The sequence below is a fragment of the Falco biarmicus genome, chromosome 14, assembly GCF_023638135.1.
Source record: "Falco biarmicus isolate bFalBia1 chromosome 14, bFalBia1.pri, whole genome shotgun sequence".
Classification (NCBI taxonomy): domain Eukaryota; kingdom Metazoa; phylum Chordata; class Aves; order Falconiformes; family Falconidae; genus Falco; species Falco biarmicus.
Window position 1 is genome coordinate 181,935 of NC_079301.1, and position 10,059 is coordinate 191,993.

A 10,059-nucleotide genomic window follows, 5' to 3' on the forward strand; every position below is an offset into this window, starting at 1 on the left:
TATTTTTAAGCTTGATCAGTTTTAAAAGGTGAGAAGCAGCACCACCTTTCTTAGAAACACAGAAAAAAAAAATCAATTCATCAGTCTCCCACTGGGGCCCCAGACAAGGCTGCATATACAGGTGAGTCTCAAATACTGTCTCTTCTTTCCTTTCAAAACCTGCTCTTCAGACCCAGATACAATGTTCAGTGCAGCTCGCAATAAAAGGACTCAAGTTGATCCTGCTACTACAACTACACCTTGAACCTCCCCTCCTCCACACAGAAGTGGGCAAACGTACCTCAAGCAAGAGATACAAGATGAAAATGCCTGCAAATGTGATCAAGTGCTTTTTATGTATAACCTTGCTTGTCAGAGACTAGAATTTAAAAACCACAGATTAAGCTTTTTTCCCCCCCATACCTCAGTAGCTTAGAAGCAAAAATGCGCGGTGTATGTCAAGTAAGACTATCTACATGTAAATCAAGACTTCTGATCACACACGATTCAGAACACTTTAATGATCATCACCCTTTATTACTCTTAATCTGACTTCAAAGAAGAAAGTTTTAGGCATAGTTACATCAAGCCTCTTTAAAACTCTGCAGCTGGAAAGAACCGGCATTTATAGCCATTGTTTTGGTTACAAAAGAGTGATCCCAACTCCCTCTGCCCAGTGTTGCTAACAGACAACGCACATGCTCTCTGTATAGAAATAAGTTATCAAGTAACTATTATTAAGTATTTACCTCTTTAGCTAATTGTCTCAGAGGAATGCTGACCATTTTCTGTTTCCTTTCTGTGATCAAGTTGACAAACCTGCATGCAGGTTACAGAAAAGATAAATGACTATCAAGAGCTGCTGAGCAACTTGGGACCCCAGAGACAAATTCCCCACACGCTGTACAAGACTGGTCCCAGAGATGCAAAGTGAAATCAGACAGCTGAATAACGCCATCTGTCTGGGTCTCTCTGTCTCACAGCACACAGGCCTTCAGAGCCCTACCTTACAAGAGCCAGCCCGTATGAGAGGATGAGCTCATGAGACTTCAATCTGCCAGATGAATCCAGGACCTTGCAACGAATCAGTTCAGCAGTGCAATCCACTGCAAGAGGCATTTTGGGACCATACCTAGAGATAAAGGACAAAAAAGGGAGCAGTCTCGCAAGAATACACTCCCCCTGCAAAAAGAGTAACTTTCTGGCTACTTTTTCTGCTCTGTGGTACATAACAGCCTGAAAAATGGTATGTAAAAAGATGGCGTCAAAGGCTCTTACCAGAGTTTTATTTGGAACAGTGATTACACAGCGGCTCCTTAGCACATGTTAAACGAATACTTACCGACATGGCAAGCACATACACAATACAAGATGCCATACCTAGACTCGTCTTGTGTGCTGCTGCAGCAGTGGCAACACAGAGTAAAGTGATTTGGGGGCCCTGGATATGCTCACTGCAGCACCCTGCCTTCAAAAACCACCCTGCGAAGCTGTGGCCACACAGGGCTTCTGCCTGCCCCACTACCCTCGGTCCTGCCTGCTTCGGGCCTGAGCTGCGCGCCCCAAATCTGCTGCGCCAAGGCGCCAACCAGAGGGAGCCCGGCCCCGGCCGTCTGCTCGCACAGCACCCAGGGGGCTGCGGCTGCGTCCCGGGCGCCCAGCGGGCCCAAGCCACGGAGCGCCGGGAGCAGCGTGGGGCAGAGAGGCGGCGGCCCCCCGCCCGCGGTGCGCGGCCCGTACCGACTCTTCCAGGCCGAGACCCGGTCCAACGCTTCCTGCTGCAGCCGGCTGTCTCCGCAGTACAGCCCCACCATCACCTGGTCCCACTCCGCCCTGCCCCTCCACGCCACCACCGTGCGCAACGGCTTGAGCCGCTTGCGGGCCGGGGACGAGCCCGGCCGCCCGCGGCGGCAGGCCAGCCCTGCGCGGCCCGCCATGCCGCCGCGGCTACGCCCGCTCGCACCCAGCTTCCGCTTCCGCTCCTCGATTCCGCTCCCCCTCCCCGCGCCGCGATCGCTTCCGGGGCGGAGGGAGGGGTGGGGAGGGCGGCATTTGGCGACGGGGCCCGCAGCGGGCTTGGGCCCCGCGGGGAGGCTAGGCTCGTCGGAGCGATGTAGGACTCGCTCCCAAGTGTAGGGGGGCCTCCTGCAGCGGCTCCCTGCAGGGCCTGCGGCCCGTGGGCTGCTGAGGCCGGCGCCGAACGGGCGCGTTCTTCCCCTGCGTGGCTGTGGGGAGCGGAGGGACGGTGAGGGGTGTCGGGCTGGCCTCAGGGGAGCGGTGTGAGGAGGGGCGGCCGGAGGATTTCGGGGCAGGCAGCGCTGCGCCCGGTGGGACGTGGAACACGGTCCCGGTGGCAGCGGACAGCGCCGGGCTTCGCGCTGTGTCTGCCGGAGCTGACTGGGGTGGGGGCCGCCGCGGCCTGAAGGGAGGCGGCAGCTGGCCCGGCTAAAGCAGCGCGGAGCTTTCAGTGTCCCCGAGCTTCCAGCCTGGCTGCACGTACCCGCGCTTGCAGGAGACTTTACCTGCCCTTTTGTACAGTTGCATCATTTTACAGGTTTTTGCAGCAGGCTGAATCGAGGACTGATCCAGGTGATAAACCGCTTATCTTTTGAAGTGTTTTTTTTATACATTTTTTTCACTATCTGTTTGCATAATCCCAGGAATACACTTGTGTTAGACAGCAGCAGAGGTAGAACTGAAATATGGGATGGGAAAAAAGCACTGGAGGTGGAAGTCCACAGAAGCTGCTTGCACCGGTTTTGCTAGTAGCCAAGCCTGTCGGTTCTGGTACTATCTCCAGCACTGAAAGAGTAGCTTCTTTCCCCAAGGATAGCTCACGCTTTTTTGTTCAGTATGTCCAATGTTCTGAAGCAAGATTTTGTTTGCAAAACTGTTAATAATCCTCACCAGTTTTTTTATGAGTGTTCTCTAAAGAAATGCTTACACTGGGAAGTTTAAACTCCTACTAGTGTATTCTAGCACAAATGCAGTTAATGAAGCACACACACGCACACACCCCCCAATGTAGACTAACGTGAGTATGCCCGAGTACATACACATGTGTACCTGAGTATGCGCAAACAGGAGAAAATTACAGAACTTCTGCCCTGTACAGAACATTTATTAAATACCAAATACTATGGGAAAGAAACACCGAATGAGGTCTGTTAAAATACTATCTTCGAAAAATGCCTCAGTTTATTACAGCTCCAATCTCCTCCCCACTCCCCCCCCCCCGCCCCCGAAAAGTCCACTTTGTTCTTTGGTGTGCATAAATGTAGGCCAAATCGAAACAAGAGTTTCGTTACTCAAAAGAAGTGTGAGGTTGAGGGAACAGATTTGACATTCCTTGCCAAACTCCTGCAGTGCCTCATGCTGTGAAAGTGAATTCTCAGAAGATATGAGGCAGGGAGAAAACTTGGAATAGAGCCCTGTTCTCTGGAAATTGAGTTGCACTTTTCATCTGCTTAAAAAATGTTCTGAAAGGACAAGCTGTTTAATGCAATCAAAAGGTCTTATTCAGAGCACAGGAACACCATGTGTCATTTTGCTTGCCAGATTATTTCTGGGTTTCAGAAATCAACTGCAGTGCAAAGGTTGTAAAAGACAAATACTGCAGTGCTGTGGAACAGATAGGATACATCAAGCTTGATCAGATCACCTGCTTCCAGAACCTCAGAGACATCAGAAATTAAAAGTATTTTTCATTTGTACTCTCTGAGGGAGAAAGATGTGAACCATTTGATGTCTGTTACGGAGATGGAAAGGCGCAAGGACTGAAACAGCAGAGATTTCACATGCTTCTTGTCCTTTTCGAGTCTGGGTGTAAGGGGAATTATGCTTGCGCTGTTGCTCTGCTTGTGATGTCTGGCTACAAGGTTGCTCAGTACAGAATCAGGAGGTGATAGGCAAAGATGGCCCATTGCCCAGAATGTCCCGCACAAGATTGGCAGTGATTTGCCAGGATTGTCTGTGGTGTCCCTGTAATACTTGGGAATCTGGATGGTTAGGGTGAGTGGGGTTACTTGCACCTGCAGGTTAAGTGCCAATGAGGAGCGAAGAAACAGACTGTTAGCTAGGTAAAAGGTCTAAATGGAAAACCTATTCTTTGAAAGAAAATAAATTTCAGTGTGTCAGGGTAATGTAGGCAGTGGATTAAAATGGAAAATCCAGCAAGTGAACTGTGATGATACTTCCTCTAAAGAAACGTGAATCTGCTTTTTATTTGTCTAACTGAAAAGGGAGCCCCCAGAGCCTTCCTGAACAGTCTTGCTCTTGCTGGGAATAAGGAAATTCCTTTTCCTGCTTTCTTTCCAGAGAGTTTGAAGTAAGCAGAGGTGATACCTAGGAACAGCCTCGGAACATCAGCTGAAAGGGAATTTCACAGGCAGCATTCCCTTCTTGACTGGGATTAGCATCTATGTGCCAACCTTCTTCCTGGAGTAATCAATGACAAAAAAAGCATTTAAAATCAGTGGGTGCAAAGGGTTAAGTTTTGGGTCATTCAGAAATTAAGAAAAAGTCCTTTAAACTGAAAAGGGAGAGAGCATGACAAGAAGATGGGAGGTCACGTGGGTTTTTTTGTTTGTTTGCTCCTGTTTTTTATATATTATTTTCTAACTCAAACTTGAATAAGGCACAGCCAAGAAAGAATGATGCTTTGTCTGCCTTTCTGTGGCTTGATAGTTTAATCTGTAATTGGTCCCAAGACATTTGAGCTCCACTCATTTCCCAAACACCATGTCCCTTTGAGCTTGTTAGCAGAGCAGCGGGTGGCGGAGTAGCCAAAACGTTGTTGCCTTCTTGTTTGACTGTTATCCCCTGGAGTAGGGAGAGGGACTGCTGATAGGGCAGAGAACAAGGCAGAGGGGCCTCTGCGTCTTTTCAGTGCTGTTTGCTGGTTTTGTTTTCTGGCATCTCTGAGGCTTAAGCTTTGGAGACCAGCCATCGAACATCCTGTTTTCACTGAATTTTCCCCTGTTCTTCCCAGTCTCTTCTCCTTTCTTCTGGTTGCAGAGTTGCTGCAATAGCACCAAGGTAAGAATATGAAACGACACTTCTCGGCTCATTTCTCACATGGTGATTGTTATCTTTGAGTAAGAGGTATCTGGTGTTCTAAGCAGATAAAGGCAAGTTTAGCTGGGATCTCAAAAATCAGCGTGCTCTTCAGAGAGCTTGGCAAAAGAGGCCAGTAATGTAACTCCAGATTTACTAAGTGCTGAATTAATCTAACCTGCTTAGAATTGTGCTGTGTGGATTCCAGTGCAGCAAGTACTGAGCAATGCCTGCACACTTTAAGTCCTTATGCTCAATCCTGCTCTCTTTGGTCAGTGGAAGTTTTAGAGCGAAGCTGCATCAAGCCTCACTTATGCTGGGATTGGCAAGAACAGCAGACAGGCAGTAATTCTCTTGTGCCACGGTTGTGTGACCAAGCTGCAGCTTCCAGCCTCTCCTGATAAAGCTGAATGGGGTGCTCTATGTAGTTCTTTACTTCTGGGAGTCTCCTCTTGTGCAGGGCTTGTTTCCCTGCTGGTCCTGGATAGCAAGGTTTGTTGCAGAAGTGTGACCTGTGGCCCATGCTCAGAACTTTCTGCAAAAAAGAGCGGAGGGACAGCTGGAGTTTCTGTGTGCATGGTCCTGGCACACTGAGCAGCCATCCCTGGGTAAGAGTCCAAACAGGAAAAGTAGACAGTCTTGCTCTGTTACAAGAAGAGAAAAGCCAGAACTAGAAATGCAGGGCATAAGAGACAGTTGGATGGAAATGTGTAGGAAAGGAGGAGGGGAAACAGAAGGATACAGACAGAAGTGGATATGTGGGTGAAAGACAGCCCTAGTCACTGTCTCAAGAATATCCTACCCCTATTCTGCACCTCTCCTGCGTGCTCCTGAGGCTACAGAGATCATTGGTTTCCCTCCTTAGAATGAGGTTCATAAAGCAGGGCTCCAGTTTCTCCCAGGTATGTTGGATTTTGAGGAGCAAACCAGAGGATGTATTACAGGAAATAAGCAACTGAGCATGCCAGAGACCTTGGCAGCAGGTTCTGGTGCTATTCTGAGATGTCAGCCAGCCCTAAAGGAAATGCAGGAATGTTCTATGTTTCTATCTAGCCCAGGAATCCTGCCTATGGATTCCAGGTAAGGAGCAGCTTCCTGCAGAGGGAAAGGTGCTTTGGCTCAGTGGGACTCTGTACAGGGAAGACTCAAGGAAAAAGCATAATTCAGACAGCCTAAATGTTCCCACCAGGCAGCAGGGTCTCTCGTGAAACTTGTTATGCTAGGCTAGACATGGGAGATTATGTTCAAAAACTTGCTTGGAGGATAAGCTGTTGATGACCTCTTTGGCACTTGAAGGTCTCTGCAAGAAACTGTGGAGAAAGAAATTGGGGGTGGAGATGAAAGAAATAGACAAGGGGAGGGATAGTGGAAGAAATGTCTTGGGAATGAGAACTTTACCTCAAATGAGTTTATTGCAATGATTATCTACAGTGTATGAACAAATGTGGTGGAACAGATGCTGAACTGTGTTCACTGTCTCCATGGGGAGAAGCTGAGAGGGATCGCAGTGCAAACCAGATGTTTGTCATTTTGTTTGATGCATCTCCTGAAAAGTGCTGAGACAATATGGCCGTGGAGCAGAGTCTAGGAACAGGTGCTGGACATGATGGGGAATGGCAGAAGTGCCTTCCTGCTTACAGGAAATGCAGGTTTCAGGTATAAAATGTGCTTTAAAAGCACTGGAATGAGGTACCCTGGAAAACCTTCCTGCTCTGAAACTTGCTTTGCTTTACTTCCTTTAATTTGTGTTCTTCTCTTTTTTACTGAAGATAAACAAGAGCCTATGAGAACTTGCACCTCCCTTCTCCCTCACAGATGGAAGGCTCCAAGGAAAAAATCATCCTGAATATTGGGGGAGTGAGATATGAGACATACAGCAGCACCCTCCAGACCTTCCCAGGAACCAAGCTGTGCAGCCTAACAGAGCCCCATGCCCCAAGCATCTACGACTATGATCCCGCCACCAAAGAGTTCTTTTTTGATAGGAGTGCTGAAATCTTCAGCTACGTGTTGAACTATTATAGGACCAAACATTTCCACTGTCCCATTGATATCTGTAGGTCAGTCTTAGAAGAAGAGCTGGCTTTCTGGGAAATAAATGAGACACAGCTAGCATCCTGCTGCTGGTTGAAGCTGAATAACAAAGAGGTGCAGCCAGAGGAATTTAACATTTGGGATGAAAATGAACAGACTGATGACCAGTGCCTCATAGTCCAGACAGAAAGAAGGGATTTCAGCTGGCGAACCAGGTGGCAGCCAAAGATTTGGTCTGTTTTTGAAAAACCCTTTTCCTCTTTCAGTGCTAAGGTAATCCTATGTGTGGAGATGGACATAGCCTGTGTCCTTTGGGATTACTGGAATGAATCCATGAAAAATGATAATGGGTTCATAGCTTTGATAAGTACACTTTGAATCCCAGATTAAAAAAGAAATTTAAATGCTGTCTTCTCATTAACAAATATCTCCTCCTTCTCTCCTGCTCTTGTTCTATGTACAAAATGCATGCTCTGTGCCTCTTTAAAATGTCAGGTGTGCAGAGCAACAAACAAGTTAGAGACAGCAGAGGACGTTTTCTGTGCTGCTGGTATTTCTGGAGCCAACATTTGGTGCCAAAGTGGCTCTCAGTGTGAGTCTGTCTGTGTTACTCCAGCTGTCAGACATTTCCCCTTCCTTACAAACTCCAATATGGGAGTTCAGGTGTTGTTTATTTTATTCCAATCTTCTCTATTATTTTGCAAACCTGGAAGGAGAAAATGCACCCCATGTAAACAAAATGATGGTGATTTGAGAAAATTAGTCTGGGACTGTACCGTGCCCGTGGAGGTGATCCTGGGCTTGTTTTGGGGCAATGAGGTTATGTGATACATGTTTGTTGAACTAATTGCATTTGTGCCCTTTCCTCCCTCTGCAGTGCTTGGCTTTTGTTTCCCTGCTGTTCATCGTTGGAATTGTCATCATATTCTGTGAGGAGACCAAGGCACAATTTGAGTTTTTTACTGCTAACTTCACCTCTGTTGGCTATTCTGAGGTCTCCCACAATGACCGTGAACCCTATTACCACCAGCCTGCCTACTTGCTTCATCTGGAGCTTTTCTGTGTCCTCTGGTTTACTTTTGAGTTCTCTGTGCGATTTTGTTTCTGCCCAGACAAGAAATTGTTCTTCCAAAATCCCCTGAACATGGTTGACTTCCTCTCTCTCTTCCCGGTTTATATTGAACTCTTTGTGGCTGGGCAGATTCAGAGAATGCCAAGCCTGGGGCTTTGGTTGGGCTTTGTTCGCGTTGTCTATCTCCTCAAGCTCCTGAAGATATCCAAGCTGATAGAAACGCCATTGATCCTCAGGGTTCTGTGCTACACCCTCAAGTCTATCCTCAGAGAGATATTTATCCTGCTGATGCTTCTGGCCTTTGAGACCCTCTTCTTTGGCTCTCTCTTTTTCTATGGGGAGTTGCTGGGTAGCCACCCCTCCTACACAGGGGAGCTGCACTTCACTGACATTCTTGTTTGCTTCTGGTGGGCTTTGATCACGCTCACTACAGTGGGCTACGGAGATATTATCCCTCTCACCACAGCTGGCCAAGTGACAGCAGCCTTAGCCGCGGTGTTCGGCATGTTAACTATTATCATCCCAATACCCATTTTCCTGGTGAAATTTAAAAGCTATTATGACATTGCTATCTTCAAACAGAAGCTGAAAAGGAGCAAGAAACTTTAACACTTCAGAACCTGCGTTCCCCTTTGCTTTTAGCAATAAACCTTCCCTTTTGTGGGAAGGGAGTGCAAGTAGTTCTTACTGCATTTACTTGCTGCCTTAGCACATTTCAAACCATTGGTGAGGCCTCAGGTTGCAGTACTTGATCAGACCTGTCAAATCCCATGGGTCTTTCTCACATTGTACTTCATTCCATGCTCTTTTACATGCCACAGTTTCTCTCTCTCATCTAGCTCTTCGGAGACAGGCTGTGATGCTGCATTATAGCCTGAATGTGCACCACATAGCTCAGTTCCATGACCTGGGGCCGCAGCATATTCCCTCAGCTGGCATACAACCCATGATGCTAGCTATGCATTCCATCACCTGACAGACCATAATAACACTTTGCATGCTGGGAAAGAAGATTTGTGCACGGTCCTGCTCTGACAGTGGCGAGGAAGCATGGGTGGTTTGTTTTTGTTTTTTTTTTAACAGTGTTCTGTTTCCTCATTTTACCTTAACAAGCCAGTGCATCTGATTTGCCTGCCCTCACACAGATGTAAGGAAGGCAGCAGGCTGAACTGGGTATCTGCAGTCCTGAGAGCCAGCACTGTTTGATAACCTGCTTTGCAGGCTCACAGGAATTGCTGTGGCATTCGGGTAGCAGCAAGGAAGCCCTCTGACGGCAAACCCTTTTTGGTTCCGCTGAAGTTAATGGCAATTTTTCCTTGACCTCAGGGAGATCAGCATTGCATTGGACACTTCCAGTGGATCAACATATTTCAACAGTTCTGGATTTTTCTGTAATGAAGTCACTGAGCTGTTAGCTAAAATACCTGTGTGGGTTTTGCTGTTCAAAAGGAAGAACATAATCTACAGTACTCAATATAATTTTAATGTCATTTACTTCCTTAAGGCAGAGATATAAACTAGGAGTATTTATCTCTTAACTGGGTAGTCTTAATTGTTACCTATGTTGAATTTTGAAATAACAAGTATTGTTGAGGTATGAAAAAAACCCATATCCCATTTTTTACATAGCAAGACGATGTGCTAAAATTATTTTGTTTACTAAGTAAAAAAGTTCTGTATACAATAACATTTATGTATTTAAATTTCATTAAGCCTGCATTTTAATTGTGATTTTGATTAAGTTTTGCCTGTCACTATAATTTTGCTGTTCAGGATAGCATTTTAAGGCTGCTTTAGTTTTATTGGAACAACAGGTAGTTTTACTCTATTCTAGTACAATTACAATGAATTAGTTTCTGTAAAGAGAGAGAGAGAAAAGCACTGCAGACATTTCAGGCACAAAGCACACAAGAGGTTGA

General features: G+C 46.7%; 2 protein-coding genes across 10 annotated transcripts in view; one reads left to right on the forward strand and one right to left on the reverse strand.

Annotated features, from left to right (window-relative positions):
- The window catches only part of LAS1L (LAS1 like ribosome biogenesis factor), a 28,358-nt gene extending 26,427 nt beyond the window's left edge, over nucleotides 1–1,931 (reverse strand). The window contains exons 1-3 of the mRNA XM_056359491.1: nucleotides 1,720–1,931; nucleotides 986–1,111; nucleotides 729–798 (exon numbers count right to left, since the gene is read on the reverse strand). Coding sequence (XP_056215466.1) covers nucleotides 729–798; nucleotides 986–1,111; nucleotides 1,720–1,916 — 393 coding nt within the window. The 5' untranslated portion in view covers nucleotides 1,917–1,931. The remainder of the gene's footprint in view (nucleotides 1–728; nucleotides 799–985; nucleotides 1,112–1,719) is intronic.
- A 63-nt stretch (nucleotides 1,932–1,994) lies between these two features.
- LOC130158658 (potassium voltage-gated channel subfamily C member 3-like) lies at nucleotides 1,995–9,859 on the forward strand. 9 transcript variants are annotated; one of them, XM_056359492.1, is made up of 5 exons: nucleotides 1,995–2,568; nucleotides 4,970–5,016; nucleotides 6,466–6,690; nucleotides 6,804–7,341; nucleotides 7,946–9,859. In XM_056359492.1, the coding sequence occupies exons 4-5, from the start codon at nucleotides 6,850–6,852 to the stop codon at nucleotides 8,747–8,749; spliced, it is 1,296 nt and encodes a 431-aa protein (XP_056215467.1). In that variant the 5' UTR covers nucleotides 1,995–2,568; nucleotides 4,970–5,016; nucleotides 6,466–6,690; nucleotides 6,804–6,849; the 3' UTR covers nucleotides 8,750–9,859. The 9 variants fall into 9 exon arrangements, with proteins under 9 accessions (XP_056215467.1, XP_056215471.1, XP_056215469.1 ...); XM_056359496.1 differs by having other exon boundaries at nucleotides 1,995–2,224; XM_056359494.1 differs by lacking the exon at nucleotides 6,466–6,690.
- Nucleotides 9,860–10,059: the final 200 nt, after the last annotated feature.

Bases quoted from the DNA above. Each gene is read 5' to 3' on its own strand.
- LOC130158658 (XM_056359492.1), top strand. From the start codon at position 6,850: ATGGAAGGCTCCAAGGAAAAAATCATCCTGAATATTGGGGGAGTGAGA. The intron at 7,342-7,945 runs GTAATCCTATGT...CTCCCTCTGCAG, and splicing joins TTTCCTCTTTCAGTGCTAAG to TGCTTGGCTTTTGTTTCCCT.